Source organism: Cinclus cinclus, unplaced genomic scaffold (assembly GCF_963662255.1).
Source record: "Cinclus cinclus unplaced genomic scaffold, bCinCin1.1 SCAFFOLD_83, whole genome shotgun sequence".
NCBI classification, from domain to species: Eukaryota; Metazoa; Chordata; class Aves; order Passeriformes; family Cinclidae; genus Cinclus; species Cinclus cinclus.
The window spans coordinates 447,951-465,361 of record NW_026912186.1 but is presented as its reverse complement, the minus strand read 5'-3'; the positions used below and the strand labels follow the sequence as shown (position 1 = coordinate 465,361).

At 45.7% G+C, this 17,411-nt stretch overlaps 2 protein-coding genes across 7 annotated transcripts in view; one reads left to right on the top strand and one right to left on the bottom strand.

Annotated features, from left to right (window-relative positions):
- On the bottom strand, positions 1-6,524 carry LOC134057560 (C-X-C chemokine receptor type 5-like). The gene is made up of 2 exons (XM_062514531.1): positions 6,182-6,524; positions 1-1,080 (listed from the first exon to the last, which is right to left on the bottom strand). Exons 1-2 carry the CDS (start codon positions 6,218-6,220, stop codon positions 4-6), a joined length of 1,116 nt encoding a protein of 371 aa, XP_062370515.1. The 5' UTR covers positions 6,221-6,524; the 3' UTR covers positions 1-3.
- A 1,530-nt stretch (positions 6,525-8,054) lies between these two features.
- The window catches only part of LOC134057558 (probable ATP-dependent RNA helicase DDX6), a 20,125-nt gene continuing 10,768 nt past the window's right edge, over positions 8,055-17,411 (top strand). For 5 of the 6 annotated variants that reach the window (XM_062514525.1, XM_062514528.1, XM_062514524.1 and 2 more), the window contains exons 1-10: positions 8,055-8,168; positions 10,128-10,591; positions 11,921-11,984; positions 12,438-12,542; positions 13,762-13,891; positions 14,365-14,511; positions 14,772-14,870; positions 15,400-15,518; positions 16,011-16,139; positions 16,471-16,587. In XM_062514525.1, coding sequence (XP_062370509.1) covers positions 10,392-10,591; positions 11,921-11,984; positions 12,438-12,542; positions 13,762-13,891; positions 14,365-14,511; positions 14,772-14,870; positions 15,400-15,518; positions 16,011-16,139; positions 16,471-16,587 — 1,110 coding nt within the window. In that variant the 5' untranslated portion in view covers positions 8,055-8,168; positions 10,128-10,391. Of the gene's footprint in view, positions 8,169-10,127; positions 10,592-11,920; positions 11,985-12,437; positions 12,543-13,761; positions 13,892-14,364; positions 14,512-14,771; positions 14,871-15,395; positions 15,519-16,010; positions 16,140-16,470; positions 16,588-17,411 lie in introns of all 6 variants that reach the window. The other variant, XM_062514526.1, reaches the window with a different exon arrangement.

The following is a 17,411-nucleotide window of genomic DNA, read 5'->3' as shown; positions in this document are numbered from 1 at the left end:
CAGCTAGAAAGTGGAGATGGAGGTGGTGTTGTCAGACTCTATCCCACTGCCCTTCCTTGTCACCTCCAGAATCTCCTGCAGGGTCTCCTGGCTTATGCAGCCAAGCTCCTGCAGGATCCGGAAGAAGTCGTTACGGAACTTGACCCCAATAAAGGCGTAGAGGATGGGGTTGAGGCAGCAGTGCGTGAAGCCAACGGCCTCTGTCACCATGATGGCTGTGTCCAGCTGGTCTTCCAGGAGGCAATTCTTGGTGAAGGCTTCTAGCTTGGTAAGTGTGTTCAGGAAGATGACGATGTGGTATGGGCTCCAGCAGAGGAGGAAGATGCCTGTGACCAGGATGGCCACACGGACAGCTTTTTGTCTCTGCAGGCGCTGGGACTGACACAGCGCCCGGATGATGGCCATGTAGCAGTAACACATGACCAGCAGAGGCACAAAGAAGCCCACGGTGTGGTAGAGGAAGCGTGTTGCCAGCCACGCATTGTTTCCATCAATCCCAACCTCTGGAAAATAGCAAATGCTGCGGTTGCTGTCATCTGTCCAGACTTCCATGAAGATGAGATCAGGTAAAGTCAGAAGCAATGAGCAGAGCCAGACAGCTGTGCAGGTGAGGTGGATGGAGCGAGCCCTGCGTTTGCGGTAGGTGTGGATTGCATAGACAATGGCCAGGTAGCGGTCCACCGCAATGCACCCCAGCAGCATGCTACTGCAGTAGAAATTGATCTTGTGGACAGCACTGAGTATCTTGCAGAGGAACTTCCCAAATATCCACCCAGCCAGACTCTCCACCACACTGAATGGGAAGGTGAGCAACAGTGCCATGTTGGCCAGGGTGAGGTGGAAAAGGAAGTTTTCTGTGGTGGTGCGAGACCTCTTGAACCTCTCTAAAATGACCAAGACCAGGGCATTGCCCAGAGTCCCCAGCACAAACATCAGCAGATAGATAAGGGGCATGAAGACCTTTCTGAAGGGGTCTCCCTGGTTGCCAACCACAGATGAGGCTGGGTTGAAGCAAAAGTAGCCCTCCAAAGAAGGGGTGGTGTTCTCAGCTTCGTAGTAACCACTCAGCTCCACCTGGCTCTGGGGAACAGAGAGAGTCTTGTTAGTGGAGGGGAGTTTCTGAACACAAGAACCCAATCCCTCAGCTGCACCTGGCAGACCTAAAGAAGAGCATCTCCATGTCCTGCAGCCCACTTGCATACAGAGGAGATGCTGTCTGCAGTGTGATGTCGTTGGAGGCCCCTCCACTGCCAGGAGGTGCAGCAGCAGGTGGAGAGGGTTTTCTCCATTTGGGACAGTGAGGGCTGCTCAGTCTGTAATCTTTAACTGGAGTTAAAACTTGGGGATGTTTTGGTGTCCAATCAGATGACCAGTTTCATCTTCTGGTTCTTGCCAAGCTACCTGCTGGTGAATTTTGCTTCCTCACATAAAATGGAACTCTCCTTTACCAGCTTTCCCGATTTTTCCCACCCATTTCTGATATGGACCACTCCTGTCCTGCCTGCTGCCTGCTGTCAGGTATAAAGGTGGCAGGATTCACCGCACAGCACATCTGTACCTCAAATTCTGCACAGTGAACCCTGCTCCTCCTCAGAGGCCTGAGAGCTGCCTATGACAGAGCAGGGTGAGGTGGGGTCAGCAGGAGCTGTCCTTTGAGGTTGCTTTCTACTCACTCAGAGGAAGATGTGGGGCAGATCTTCAACACAATGGGAGAAAAGCCTCTGAGGCGCTACGGTGCCATAGCTACAGGACTAGATGATGGAAAGAGAGATCTGTTCTGTTGATAAACCTTTCAGTTCTGAATTACTTGCAGTCAGAGCAGGAAAGGGAAGGGAAAACACTGCTCAGACCCCAGGCTGACCCAGTAAGGCAAGTGCAATAGGGCTGCTGCAGATGTGATTTGCCCTTGGCTTGCTGTATCTTCTTGACCAGCCTGTATTTGGGCTGAAGCTGTGGGCAAGTCTTGAGCGTTGGGAAGATGGAATTCTGCTCAGGATGAGCTCCCTGGATGGTGGTCATGTTTCAGCTGGCCTTGCACAAAAAAGAGAGCAGTGGAGGAGGCTTATGGCAAACTGAATATTTAGTGACAACTGGGAAGAGCTCAGCAGCAGTCACCCTGCAGTCCCCCACCTACACCCTCTCTGGAGACCTGTGCTGATACTTCAGTGTTGACCACAGCGGAAGTCTCTGCTAATGCTTTCATACCTTTCACTGCCAGCTGCAGCTGTTTGCACCTGCTGCTCCTTCCCTCATCAGACAAAGTTCCAGTCTAAAAATACCAGTCCTGCTTTAAACAGTTTTAGACCTGATTTTGGGGGTTTTTGCTCACCCAATGGGCTATTAAGCAAAATTACTGTGACCAGCCTGGAGTCTTGCATTGTGCTTAGCTAGGGAAAGGTGATTTATGTTTCTTCTCTCTCAGGCAGCTTTCCCTGGGTAATGCACTGGGTGCCTCTGCACATGACTGTGGGGGGGGGGGGGGGGTAAAGAGGTCCCTTGGCAGCAGCAGGGCTTATCTAACACTCCTCTACTGCTGAAACCATCTGCATGGTTCCAAGAGTAGCCCGGGTATGCTAATGGGTCATAAGCCTAGGGAGCATTACCAAACTCGTAGAGCAGACAGCTGGTGCAGGCAGTTCCCAAGCAGTGGACAGTAGGAGGGTGAATGAGTCCTTCAGAAACGTGCGGAATAACCCTGCCCAGCTCTTGCTTATGTAACTGTGGGGCTGCAAGCCTTTGATGAGAAGCATTTTGTATTCCCAAAGAACTTTTATTTTTCTGGTTTAGGGTATGATTTTGGAGATCAGAGATTGCTGTTAAAGACAAAAGCCTTAAGAAATCCCTCCCAGTTATTTTCCTCCCCAGCTTGAAAGTGTTTCCTGCCTACTCTGTACCTGTACCTTTCAAGAGGAGTTAACCAACACACAGAAATCTGTGATGTGTTGGTCAAGGCCAGATTCTTGAACCTCTCTGAGAAAAAGCAAAACAACCTAAAAACCTTTGCTATTTGATGCAGTGACCAAACCAGGCTGCTCAGGCTGTGCAGGTAACTCTGCTGAACACCCCAAACAGATTGTATGTTGGGAAATTTCACTGGGAAGAGGTTGGGCGATTCCAGTTTTAAAGGGAAAAATGAAATGATGGAAAATGGCTAGGTTTGCTGGCTGGAGTTTCAGTCCTCCCTTGGAGCCATGCCAGCACCATCGATGGCAGGGGATGGCCAGCTTGGGCAGCGTTCAGTGGCTTTGGCTGCTGGCCAGTTCTCAGCATCACCTTTGTATTTGGAGGCGGAAGTGCAGAGGCTGAGTGCCACTATCAGACACTATCTGACTGCTGATGGGAGCAGGTAGGGAGGGCTCTTACTGTAAACCACTCACTGTGGGTAGGGAGAGCGTATGTGGAGCTGTGTCTGATTTGTCCTTGCCTGCACCGCTGAGCAGAGCAGCACATGTGGGTAGGAGCAGACAGAGATGAGTTAGAGACAAATAAAAGAGGATGAAAAATCAGAGTCTGGGCTGAGACAGTAAGGGCAGGACCAGAACTGCAGGAGATGCACTGAATATGTATGACAAGCTGAGGCTTCTGGGGGCTCTGCTGCAATTCTAGGACTGGAAGTGGGTGGCTGCCTGATCTGGGATAGGATAAGTCAACAGTGTGTATGCAGAGGGACGTTTGTACAGGTCTCCTGCATGACAATTGCAGCAAATTTGGGGGTGGGAGAAAAAGTGGTGTCTCTCTAATATAGCAGTCAAGTGCATGCCTGGGAAAGCTGTTCCTGGGTGCTTTTTGTTCATACCTTTACCCTTATAACCTGCATCACAGGAGTTATTCTGGTCTCTGTGTGTCAGCTGTTTTTCTCAGTTCCCCACAATTGTCAGCAATCAAAATACTTGGCTGCAGAAGTGAACCAGCTTGTGCACTGTTATGGATTTTCCATGTGAATCATTCCCTTCTAGTCAATGCCAGGGCTGGGAGCAGTACATTTCATTCTCAAAACCTTAGAACTGTAATTGCACACATCAGTACAATCTACTGAGGGAGCTTCTGCTCATGACTTCTCCAGGGGCTGAACCAGGGAAATCCAGGAATAAAACCAAGGCCTGTGGAAATACCATGTTACTGCAGCGTAGGTGCCTTTACACTCTCCAGGCATGTTGAAATGAATGCAATGAAAACTGGCCTGAGGAACCTCAGGGAACCTGGTGTAAACCTCAGTGTAGATCTCTGCAACTGTGTTTTTGGTTGTCTAGTCTGCAGAGGAGGAAGGTTAGCAGGCAAAGCATTTTTGCTATGGAGAAACAGGGTTATCATTTTGGGCATGGTACTTTTCTGCAAGGTTACAGAGTCAAATGGTCTCATGCGGTATCAAAATTTAGGTGAAGCCCTGTATTCGTTGTGTGATACTGTGTGATGAATGCCCTTTTGGTGCAAACATCCTCATCATTTTTCCTTCCATAATTGCTCAATTGATCAAACAATCCCTGCACAAGGCAGGGTTTGTGTTGCCACTTTGACAAGACACTTTGGAGGCCATTTTTTTAAAATCTCTGAGGGTAGGTTGCTGCTACGAGCACTGAGTATAAGTAAAGCAACATATGGCACCACCAAAGCAAATACAGTGATGCTCATGTGATATCTGTGGCCTCCCTGGAACAGGGAGGGAGCCAAATCTGGGAAGCTTCCAGGAGACAGAGGTGGGAAACAACATATGCCAAAATCCCAACTGCAGAAATCTGAGAAAAGGTCTAAAACTCTTCCTGCTGTGGCACCTGACTGTGAGCATTTAGTCCAAAAATCTGCTGGGTTCCCCTGCCCAAACCCTCCCCCTTCCCCTCCCATGGGGTCTCCTTTCTGATGTAAAAGAATTCACAGCAGAGATAAAAATCACCAAGCTAAGGATTATGGAAAGTTTTGTAAGCAAAGGAGGTGAGAAAGGTTTGAGTTTGTTTTCTTTTTCTCTCAATTTTAGGGCTACCACTGAACTTCAACAGAGGTCAGGGAAAGAAGTGTCTTCTCCAAAAAAAGTTTTAAAGAAATGACCACCATCTGCAAGGGATTTTTATATTGGATGAATCAGAAAATAAATAAGGAGGGCAGGGCTTGCTCCTCCATCTCCTCGCTCTTCCCTGGTGTGTAGGAAAAAAGGAAGAAGAGAAAATTTGGTAACAGTTGAATCCAACATTTCTCTTTTTTGGGATAACTAATCCTGAGGTCTGCTGCAGGGAGCCACTGTAGTTAAAAAAAATAATCTGAGATGCAGTATTTGAAAACCAGGGTAATGATAATGCTGCTGTGTCCTTCCTGTTGGATAGCACAACAGCCTCTAAAAGATGCAGCTTGCTCTTTTTCACTTGTAAAGGCTGGGAAGAGAATGATGAGGTAGAATACCTAGTGTTATCTCTCCCTGTTAGTAGAAGTTTTTGCAATTTTAAAATTTTAAAATTGTCCTCTTGTAAATATACTGCATATTCCCAGTTCAGCAGAGTGTATGTGGAGCCTGTATGTATGTGGAGCCATATGTATGGAAGCCTGTATGTGGAGCAAGCAAGCAGGGTGGTCATACCAAGGCTTTTCACACTCAGAGAGAGAAGGCTGGGTTTGCTTGGGCATTCCAGTTGTGAAAGGAGACCAGATAAGGTGGTACAGGGCTTTGCACACTGTGTACACAGTCATTTATATCACTGAAGGCTGATGCAAAAGATGCCTAGCTCAGAGTAAGCATTTTATGACTACATTGTGCTAACGGTTGTGCAAACAGCAGGGCAGCAAGGAGCAGAGGCTGGGAGAGGCTGGCAGCACAGGATGGGACTGCTGGAGCCCTGCTCTCCAGGTGAGTCACCTGGCCCTTTGCAGACACACTAGTCTGTGTCCTCGTGCAAGGACAGCACTTGGGCTTAGCGCTTGCCAGTACAGGTCTGGGCAGCTTTCCCCAGTGGAATACCCCCAGCATCCCTGGATTACAGTGGCTCTAGCCGCACTACTCCACCTCTCCACAAGCAACAGCCTTGTGCTTGTGATCAAGTCTAGACTTAAGGGATGCAAGGACTGATTATGCTGGCATAAGAAATGGCTTAAGCTCTGTCTCTGCCAACAGGAGGGTTAGATGACGGATGGCCAGAAACCTGGCCTCTCAGCCCACCCCAGCTCTACCTCCCAGGTAGGAAAGCCAGGCCCAACTTACCAAGTCATAGGTCTCTGAAGAGTAGCTGACAGGCCCCATGGTTTGAGGGACAGGCTCTGTCTCTCTTCCAGAAATTTCTACAGAAGTTCTCAGGGCTGGAGTCAATCATTTAAGTGAGTAGGGAGCGACACAGAATGTAACAACAGAGTATTTGCAAGGCAAATGAGCTCCAGGCATAGAGTGACCTGACTGATGTAAAGATTAGCATCTAGCTTTCTATCTATTATCTTTTTACTAGTGCTGTAAGTTGATTTTTAAAGTACAGTTTGAAGAGTATATATTCCTTTGGTCTATACCACAGAAGATCCAGAACATCCTTAGGTCTTCCCTGGAAAACTTCAGGGCTCTTGCCCCCAACTGTCCTTGTTCCAGGTGATCCAAAAGGCTTTGAAAAGTTCCATGCCAAGGACCATTCTTAGCAGAAACCTCCTGGATCTAGGCACTTCTCTGGAGCTGTGCAGGACTTCGAAGTATGGGTATGGTCACTATGATCACTGCCCTCTGCCTTGGGGTCCTTCTGGCTGCTTTAACCCCAGTGACTTGTGGTTGTCTTCTGTGCCATCTCCTGCTGCTTTACCCCTCATCTGGGCTTGGGGAGTGTGAGGTGCCTTGCACAGGAAAGCAAGGCCTTGGCAGCTGCTCTGCAAAGTCTAGAGCAGGACTAGCAGGGGCTGGACATCTTGGCTTCACAAGGGTAACAAAGGAGAATCAAGATGGGAAATCAGTATTTTTTCTGCTCGGAGAAATGGGCATTTTGTTCAGTGATGTCACAGCAGCAGGATCACAGTGAGAATGCCCCAGTCTGGATCAGCAGAGTAGGATGGCATTGCAGCTGACATTTTGGCAGAAAACTTTTCCTTTGCAATGAGCTGAGGTGGTTTGACAAACAGTTCTTGTCCTCCTCTTGTCTAGGTAGTGCTGCACTAAGGCCTCTCTACCAGCAAGGACTCTGGTGGGACGTTGGTGAAGAAGGAGGTGGTGTTATTCTTGTGAGCACTGCTGGATTACAACCACTCCTCCTGCTTCATAGATACCGACTCCTCGGGCACCTGCTGCCCCGAGGATGTCGTTGTCCTCCCCTGCCGTGAGGACCTTTGTGTGCACCTGCATGTGCTCATCAGCCTCTGGGCACTCTTTCTTCTGAAAGCAAGAGGATGGAGAGCAGCAAAACCGGAGGGAAGCTGTAGGGAGCTCGCACTGTGCCTCAGTCACAGGGAGAACACAGACTGAGCAAGCCCCGTCCTGAAGCCCTGTCCTGTCAGGGCTGAGGGGTAAGGCAAGGCATGGGGTACCGCTGGGCCCGAGAGACTGAGACAGAAAGGTTGTTCACAATCAGCTAAAACTGCAGTGGAACTGGTGCCTTTTGCTGCTGAGGGTGGAAAAACAACCAGAGAGAGACAACTGTAAGTCTGAGGAACCAAACAAAACCAGGAACGTCCTTGTCCTTTTGCATGTATTTTGGAAAAACATTTGAAGAAAAATCTGTCTGCAAAGCAGTAACTACTGAGATTACATTCCCATTGTGTCTCGGTTCGTCAAAATCCATGTCTATGCAACAGCTGTCTAAAAAGAAATGCCAATACCCAGCCTGTCACGATCGGTGGTTACGACTCCTACAGGCTGTGGCTCATGCCCTTATTCTTACGTTTGCGTTGGCTCTGTTTTAATGGCCACATAGCGAAGCCCCTTTACGTTTCCCGGCGCTTTCTGGCGAAAGAGTTAAAAGGGAAGGGCCTCATCTGAGGGAGCGTGGTCACGTGGGCTCCGCACGCTGGGCGGGACGTGACGCGTGGTGCACGCCGCACGTAGTACGTACATGCGTGCGTGCGTGGTGCGTGTTGACCGGGGCGGTGCCGCCCGCCGGGAGGGGGAGGGCGCACGGGAGGAAGGAGGAAGCCGCCATCTTGGAGCGTCGAGTCGCCATAACAAGGCACCGGGGGAGCGAGAGGATTTTGTACCTGGGCGAGGGGGAGCGCGGCTGGTGGCGGTGAGGACGGGCCAGGCCGGGCACGGCTACATGGGAGCAGGGCGTGGGGGCTGCTGCAGGCAGGCCGCGCCTTGCGGCCTGCGGCGAGATCGTGGGCCTGAGCGGGGCCTGGCGGCGCCGCTGGCGGGGCGGGGACGGCCGGGCTGGGCCTGGGCGCACCGGTGAGCGGCGGGACTGGGGGACCCCGGGGGGCGGGGCCGGGCGGCGCTCGCTCCCCGCCGACCCGGGCGGCAAGCGGCGGCCGCTCCATTGTTCGCGGGCGGAAGATGTTGGTGTGGCGCAGCTGCGATCGGCGGGCGGCACCGGGCCCACCGCTCGGCCCCGGAGCTCTGCAGTGCGGCCCGGGCTCACCGGGCGCATTGAGCACTTCTGGGCCTCCCTTTGTGCCGGGTGCAGCCGACGGGAAGGGAAAGGTCCGGAGCTGCTGCCCCGGCCGCCCGCCCGCGCCCGGAGAGCAGAGATAGGCGACGGAGGCCCTTTTTTTCCAGTCCCTTGATTTGCGTAATGGTGGCGTCTCTTTTATCGGAACGGGGAGATTTGTTGGGATCCGTGAGGCTGTGCGTTATTTTTAACCTATGTTCTTGTAAAGGATTGTTACGAGCATGAGGGCATAGGGGACTGAGAGGTTTCATTTCCTACACTATTTGAGAACTTGGGATTGGTAGTCGGGTCTCATTGCCAGAGAGCCAGTCAGCGTCTCTGGCTACCTTCGTAACTCGTCTTGTTTTTACGAAGTTAATGGCCAAGTGAAATATATCTTCCAAGATGCCTTGAAAATTAGCTACCAGAAAATCCTAGTATCGCAAACTTCAAAATCTTGCTAGAAGCCAGAATTGACACACTTGAAAGCAGCTGGGAACTCTGGATTCCTTTTCTGCTCTCTTGAAATGCTCTTCAGTGTGCCTTTTTATTCATTAGGAAAACATTTATTTTGCTGTGAATGCCGAGGTTAGGAGGCATTAGTGTGATGTTTTTTCCTTTGTGTTTTCCCAAGATGCAGATGCTCAAGGCATGCCTACTTTTTGTTCCAAAAGATTTTGGACTAGGGACGTTTTGTCTCCCTCGTACTACCAAAAGCAGTCTTTAGCTCTGGTCTATGCTTGCTTTATATAAGGGGCAGACTTTGTATTGTTTTTCCACAGTTTTGCAACCTTTCTGTTACATACAGAGTCAATGTTAAGTCATGTGTATGAAATGTTGTCTTCTGAGCACCACATAAGTTGTTGCTGACAGCAGGAAGGTAAGATCACAGGCAGAAGCTGGGTAACCAGCAGCGTTATTGCCTCAGTTCAAGCTCAGTCACTTGGACTCAGAGAGGCAGCTGCTCTCAGTTCAGTGTAATAGTGTAGTTCCATCTCTGTTCTGAGTAGCCTTAAATCAGTATCCGGTGTAAACCTGGGGGTAACCTGGTTGAGCTAGCATTTGGGGTTGGAGGAGTGTAAGCTGTTGGTTTGGGTTTATGTAATTTATATTTCCCATTCAAACCAAACAGGCAATCAGAGTAATGTAAGGGTTTTGTCAGTTCCATCTGCAATGTCCACTTGATATCATAATCTTGCTTCCTCTCACAAACTTATGCATAACACTATTGTTCACATTTTAGGGCTGGTTGGCTGCATCCCGGATGTGGGAGAATTTGTGGGGGAATTGAAGAGCCATCAAAACAATTGATACACTTAGTGGTTGCTTTATGAGAGGGGTCAGGTAGTGGAAGGTCACTGAAAGTACACTGAAAGTTTGCGATGTTTTCTTTGGTGTCTGAAGATGTTAGAAGAAAAAGGAAAGGCAAAAAAAGTTTGATGTATGTCTTTATAATTATCCCTGAGTAAACAAAAAAGCAAGTACTATTGTTGCACACTGCCTGGAAAAGAGTTTTTTCTTAAAATACAGAAGTAAACTGATGTGATTTATGTAGACAAAAACCCACATACTAATTGTTATTGTCTGCTTCTCTTTCAGATTGAAGCAAGTGAATTCTGATATAAATCAACTTCAATAGAGGGCTTTTTTTAAAAAAAAGTTGTTCCACAGTGCATCAGAGCAAGTTACTGCTTTACTTTTGAGTGACTTACAGGTGCTTGCCTGCATTGCAATAAAGGACTCATATATTGAGCAAGACTTATTTATCTCTTCATTTTGGAGAGTCTAATAAACTGTTATTACAGTTTCTGTACTGACTTTCAAAGTTTTGAAGTCTAAAAAGACATCTTTAAAGATAAAAGCATGAGCACGGCCAGAACAGAGAACCCTGTTATAATGGGTCTATCCAGTCAGAATGGGCAGTTGAGAGGCCCTGTAAAACCCAGCGGGGGCCCAGGAGGTGGAGGCACACAAACTCAGCAACAGATGAACCAGCTGAAAAATGCCAACACAATCAATAATGGCACTCAACAGCAAGCACAGAGTATGACCACCACTATTAAGTAAGTGTTTGTATCAGCTGCCACAAAAGGAATGTTTAAAAGTCGTGGATGGGAAAGCATTCTTGGATTCCCACGTGGAAAATGTTGTCTTCTGTTGTTCTGTGACATGGGTGGTTAGAAGTATCCTCCTGTGATGTACATTATGAGAAAAAGCTGTATTTCCTTGTGCGAGCTTCTCTCCAGCAGCAATTGTTGTGAAAATCCAGTTTGATGCAGTGCTTTTCTGAGCCACTGGCAGAGGTGGCCCAGCTTTAGAATCCTGTGTTCTTTGCTTTTTGGAATGGTTCAAGAGGGAAGTGGGAAGGAGTGGGAAGGACCTGAACTGACATTTAAGACCAAGGAGGAAATGCCAAGTGGTCTCAGTCTAGTTGTGTATGCCTTTCAGTTTGTTGCAGTTTTCTGTCGTGGTGAGAAATGCTTTAAAGTCAGTTATCTTTTGTCATTGATCTGAAATAGTAGCACCTGGTCTCATTGTAATGCTCCGGCTTTAATTCATCCAAGCCTGAGCTGAGAGGATAGTCTCACTGTGATATCCTGCTCCCATCGAGCTAGTTTTGGAAGTGTGCTGGTTGGAATTTTGGAAGAGGTAAAATACTTGGACGGTATGGTAATGCCTTGCTTTTCTTTTTTTCTTCCATGGATCCTCCTTCCTCTGAACAGCACTGGTTTTTATTTTGTTAATTATTTGCGAAGGAAGTGCCAGCTCTCCTCAGAGAAAGCATGATGGAACACTCGGGTTCTCAAAATCTGCCCAACTTGCCCCCTCCCCCCCCCTTTTTTTTTTTTAAATGTATTACATGGTTACTCTAATGAATGTTGTGAATTAAACTCATCAAAATTCACACTTAACTTCCTGGAGCTGGTGACGAGGAGGACTTGGTCTCCACTCTACAGTGGCTTTCAAGAGAGGATGGGTATCTAAATATCACTGAGAGCAAAGGTGCTTGATCAACAAGTGGAGTGGTTGCTTTTAAGTCACGAAATACTTTTGTGTGAACTTATTATAGCCAGTTTCTGTTATATGATTGAGTAAGTGCTCAGTTTTAAATCTGTTCTACTGTTTGATTCAGTGCCCTAAAAATGGCACTTGAATCATGACTGGATAAATATTTCACAGATTTGTTTGGCAGACGGCTGATTTTGTCTGTTTACAGTTTTCTGCCTGTTACATCCTGCTTAGCTCAGAGAAGATTTGAGCTCATATGTGTAGATGCTTTTAGCTCTGAGGAGGTGAAAATATTAGACTATCATCACTGTATCTAAGAAAATAAAATGTAAAATCAAAATATTAAGTATTGGAAAACCTGTTTTCATTGTATTTTGCTGTAGACCTGGTGATGACTGGAAGAAGACTTTAAAACTCCCTCCAAAGGATTTGAGAATCAAAACTTCGGTAAGGATCATTGAATTGTAGGAATAAATATTAAATAAAACTTGTGGGAGAGTTTGCAATGGTAAAATACTTTTCCTGAGCGAAGGCTAAAAGGTAGTTCAGCTCCTGCTGTTTTAAATGAAGACTTAATTTATTCTCTCAACTGCTCGTGAGTGATGCTTCTCTTGGAAAGCTCAGAAGTGGAGTCCACTGTGGATTTCTTACTTTATTAGTATTATGGCATGACACAGGCAGCATCTGCATTGTGCAAGGCAGATGGGAAGGTGTTGCTGTGTACACTCAGGAGCTGTGTTTGGTTCTGAGAAAACGAGTGTTTCCTTTGCTTTTGTAGGGTTTTGTATGGGTTAATGGGAACTCCTGTATAGTATTTTGTGTATTTCTGTAAAGATTAATCTACAGCTGTAGATTATATGACCTGATCTTATGGATGTGCTTATTTTTTTGATTATTCAGGACGTGACCTCCACAAAAGGAAATGAGTTTGAAGATTACTGTTTGAAACGGGAGTTGCTGATGGGAATTTTTGAAATGGGCTGGGAAAAACCATCTCCTATTCAGGTTGTTTGCAAACAAACTACTTAAATGCTGCTTTTTGACTTCTATAAATGTATTGACATTCTTATGCATAAATGTCCAATACTTGCATCATCATTGGGGAAAACTGAAGCTTTGAACATAAAAACTTGGAGTCCCTTGGGAAAAAGCAAGAATTTCTAACCCCCAACTAAATCACTAAGTCATTCATTGAGTTACTTAGTGATGGGACTTCCTTGCACTTTTGGAGAAGTTAACTTGGATTTTCCTTTTCATGCTGGAGGTGTTAATTTGTTAATTGTGTGTTCAGTAACATCTTTCACATAAATAGTCCCAGGGTTCTGTTCTATAAATTTTCCAAAACTGATTTACCATTGGCTATATAACGTTAGTTGTTAAAAGTATAATTATGGCTTTATCACAGTATTGGCTCTTTTTATTGTAATCCTGTGGAAGATTTAGGAAGACTGTGGGAGAGAGATTAATATCATACTAAGTTTGCTTTTCTGTACCTCCATCTTTCTTTTACTTCTATAACAGTTCTATTAAGAACTGTTCATATGTTAACTTCGGGGGGAGGGTGGAGGGTTGAACTCTTTTATTGGTCTTTCAGGGTTTATCACTGACACAGCTCTGCCACCTTGTATCTTTAAGGCATGAGAAAGCTATGGCTTGCTTTGTTTATAAACAGATTCTCAGGATGGCACCTTTCCAAAAGGCTGAGATTTCATTAGATGTTGCTGAAAAAGGTAGTAAAATTAAAAATACGTGGGGCCTGTGTTTGGATGGCTGAAGATCTTATGAGAAGTTTATCACAGTGCTGTAGAGGCTGGAATCCCATGGGCTGAGGTGGTTCTGATATTCAGATGTAGGTGGGAATCCTCTTCCATAGGGGGAGTTTGCTAGTGACTGTCGTAGTCTCTTCACTTTTTTTTTTGTTCCTGGTTTTTCACTTTTTTCTTAGTGTGTTAGTATGGGTTTACCTGTGGTACTTGATCCCTTTCTTACGATCAGGCAAGGTAAGGATTTCTAAGTGGAATGTGTTGGGGAGCTCTTTACTGATGGGTTTAACTTCTTCCTGTTATGAGTCTGTCATGCTTGTGGTTACAGGATAGTAATAATACTGGTCATGTAACAGATTTCATGTGACACTGTTAGTGAGGGGACTTAAATTTGGTCATCCTCTTCAGTGAAGCATGGCTTATGATTAATTGCTCATGCACTTTCTGTCCTTGCATTTCAGGAGGAGAGCATCCCCATTGCTTTATCTGGTAGGGATATCTTGGCAAGAGCAAAAAATGGAACAGGCAAGAGTGGAGCCTACCTCATTCCTTTACTTGAACGGCTAGACTTAAAGAAGGACAATATACAAGGTCAGTTGAGGTGGATCTCACTTGGCTGCAGCCAGGTAGTGGTGTCAGTCACTACATAAGAGATTTGAATCTGAAACTGGTTAATGAAATGGGGCAATGTGTGTAATCTGCTTGTACTTCCAGAGAAAGCTAATGGGGAGTGATGGAGTTTATAAAGTCCCACAGTTGCTTTCAAAAGGTTTAAATAGAAGAAGACTTGTAGACTTTTCTGTCATGCCCTGGGAAGTGGATGTGGAGCCAGCATGCTGGCTGGGATGCTTGTGCAATGGGAGCATCAAGGGCTGGAGAACCCTTGCGTGGAATTGGCCTTATCAAAAGCAATTCCTGGTTATCCTTGTTCAGGATACCCAGAGTGGAGTTCCTAAACTGTGCTTTTCATTATTTGACTTCATAAAGCATCTGGTTCCTCTGAGGATGAGTATTTAAGATACAGGACGTTACTAGTAACTGACAGTGATTTTTTTAACTTCTAGCAATGGTGATTGTTCCCACCCGTGAGCTAGCCCTGCAGGTCAGTCAAATCTGTATCCAAGTCAGCAAACACATGGGAGGTGCCAAAGTGATGGCAACAACCGGAGGAACCAATTTGCGAGATGACATTATGAGACTTGATGATACAGGTCAGAGCACTTCAGCTACTCTGAGGTTGCTGTTTCTTTGTGGCTTTTACTATGTGGTCATGGAATTTCTGCTTGTTGCTGTTTGCCTGTTATGGAACAGACTACAATGTCTTGTTTGCTGTTCCTATACTGTTATCATTCTTCCAAAGTGTTCATATGAAACATGGTCCTGAATGGTGGAAGGAAACACAGTTTTAATCACCTTAACGTGTGGTTTTTTTTTTTTTTTTTTTTTCTTTTTTTCTCTTCTACCCTTACAGTGCATGTGGTGATAGCTACCCCTGGGAGAATTCTTGATCTCATCAAGAAAGGAGTAGCAAAAGTTGAGCATGTCCAGATGATAGTATTGGATGAGGCAAGTTCCTTATGTTAAATGTTGTGGGATTTTAACACCAAGTTAAAGGAATGCTGTGTCTCAGTGAGTGTCCTTTTGGTGCACAGCAGTGATTGAAACTTGCTTAGAGACATTGTGAGGTCTGCTCTGTTTCTGAGTATTTTTGTGAAACTACTTTGACAGTAGGAAATTTTTGCATTTAAGTCTTTTAAGAAAACAGCCTAGGAAGATTTACCTCTCCTGTCTTTGCTGATGAATACAATAACAGTCTGTTCTGCAACAAAGGAATGCATTTCATTTCATGGTTACTGTTTATAATGAATCAGCTGCACTTACCATGTAATATATGGAATTGATTTATGAATGTCCAGTAGCGTACAAGCTTATGAGTGAGAGAAAATATAGTTGTGTGAAAGCTCTTGGATGACTCTAGTTGGTACCCTGGTAACTGGTTTTTTTTTTTCCCCTTCCCCCAAATGTGTAGCCACCAAAAGACTGAAATCTTAACGCCATTGTTTTAACTTGCTGTTTATTACTTCTGTTGTTACAGGCAGATAAGTTGCTGTCTCAAGATTTTGTTCAAATAATGGAAGACATTATTCTCACGCTACCTAAAAACAGACAGATTTTGCTCTACTCAGCCACTTTTCCTTTGAGTGTGCAGAAGTTCATGGTGAGTGGAGATGTGTTCAAGTAGATATGGTGATGGTGGTGACATTGTGCAGGAAGGGTGTGAATGAGCAATGCACAGCTGTAAGTGCTCAGTTATTTAAATACATGTAAACTTCACAGGCTTTATCTAAATCAGCCTAAGTCTAGGGCAGAAGTTTGAAAGCTGTTTTTGACCTGCAGTTGAATTAATGGGAAGCTAGGTGTGTGCAGTTTTTGCCTATGTGGTGCTGTTTTCCACTTGTGTATTGGTTACGTCATTTGTGTGGATTTGCTTCTGGAGGGTGGTTCTGTTTGGCTGCTCATTCACTCTGGGTTTGTAAGTAACAGTTTGTGAAAATTTACCCACCCCGTCTGTTTCCACTCTAGTATGATGAGTGAGTGGCTAAGTAGTGCATCCTTGCCTTGGAGGAAGTTAAGTGTACTATAGAGTGAGAACTACTTACACTGTTTTGCATGTAGATCTGCCTGCTTTATCAATATCTTTATTTTTCAGAATTCCCATTTACAGAAACCCTACGAAATTAATCTGATGGAGGAGCTGACCTTGAAGGGAGTTACTCAGTACTATGCCTATGTCACTGAGCGTCAGAAAGTGCACTGCCTCAATACACTCTTTTCCAGGGTAAGGAGTGGGGCTGTGTGAGGAACATACCAGAAGCTTTTTCCCTCTTGGAACCAAGAGTAAGACTGAGTGTTTCAAAGGCAGCCTAATGAAAATTTTTCTTGGTCAAAATGTGCTGTATATCTAAGGCTAAAAATGCATGCTTCTTGTCCAACATCTCTGTGTTATAGAACTTTCTTAATTGTTTCCCTTTCTATACAAAAATATGTCTGATGTAAATTACCAGCAGCGTACCTGCTGCACTTTGTTCTTGGAAGGGATTTAGACAATGCCTGGGATACTCTGTTAGTAAAACAACTGCATTTACTGAGAACATTGTTTGTACGTTCAGCTCCAGATTAACCAGTCGATCATTTTCTGCAACTCCTCTCAACGGGTTGAATTGCTAGCCAAAAAGATCTCCCAGCTGGGCTATTCCTGCTTCTATATCCATGCTAAAATGAGGCAGGTGAGTATGAAGTCTGTTCATCCCATCCCAGGCTATACTGAATTGCTGAATTAAGTGTCATGCTTGCTTTAAGTTTGCATGTTCTTCATAAACTGAAACATGTATTGCTTTGCTGTAGGTTTGGTTTTAGATACCCACTGCCAACCTTCCCCCTCTTTCTGGACTGTTCAGTGTAGGTGGGCAGTTGGTATTTGACTGCTTCAGGTCAGGTTAATTATTTAATTGTGGAAGCACAAACTGCAGCCAGAAGGCACAGTTCTTGGTGCTGCTGCCTTGCTTGGCAGCATGGGGAGCCAGGGTAGAGCATACAGTGTTAACTCCCTCAGTTGAAAACGGGCCTGAATTAAATGACAGAAACCCCAATACATAGCCCATTGAGTACCCTTTGCAAACAGTAATCTTGCACTGTGGCTGCAGGAGAATCTCAGAAGTTGAGGAGATGAGTTGGATCAAATCTCTTGCTGAAAGGAGTGGCTGGTGTATGGTGACCAGACACTTGTGGCTATGGTGTAGCTGGTGGAAAATGACATTGCAGATTTGCTGGTGAAGAGATTTCTGTTAACTGTACAGTAGTAGCTCATACTTCCTCTAGATTCACACTGTTAAAAGATCTCAGAAGGCTGAAATTGATGCATGTAGAACAGGAGCACTTTGAAACACTTCTTTTATATAAACTAGTCTGGCTTGCTGCTCATGCAGCTGACAGGTAATGCCAATGTTTGCTGGGCCAGATGCAGAGCAGTAATTAATTGAGCAGAAACAGAAGTGGTGGTGTTAGTGAGAACAGAGAGATATGGAAGTGGGTTCCTCAGTGTCTGATTTTT

Bases quoted from the DNA above. Each gene is read 5' to 3' on its own strand.
- LOC134057560 (XM_062514531.1), bottom strand. From the start codon at position 6,220: ATGGGGCCTGTCAGCTACTCTTCAGAGACCTATGACTTG. The intron at 1,081-6,181 runs GTAAGTTGGGCC...TCTGTTCCCCAG, and splicing joins CTTCAGAGACCTATGACTTG to AGCCAGGTGGAGCTGAGTGG.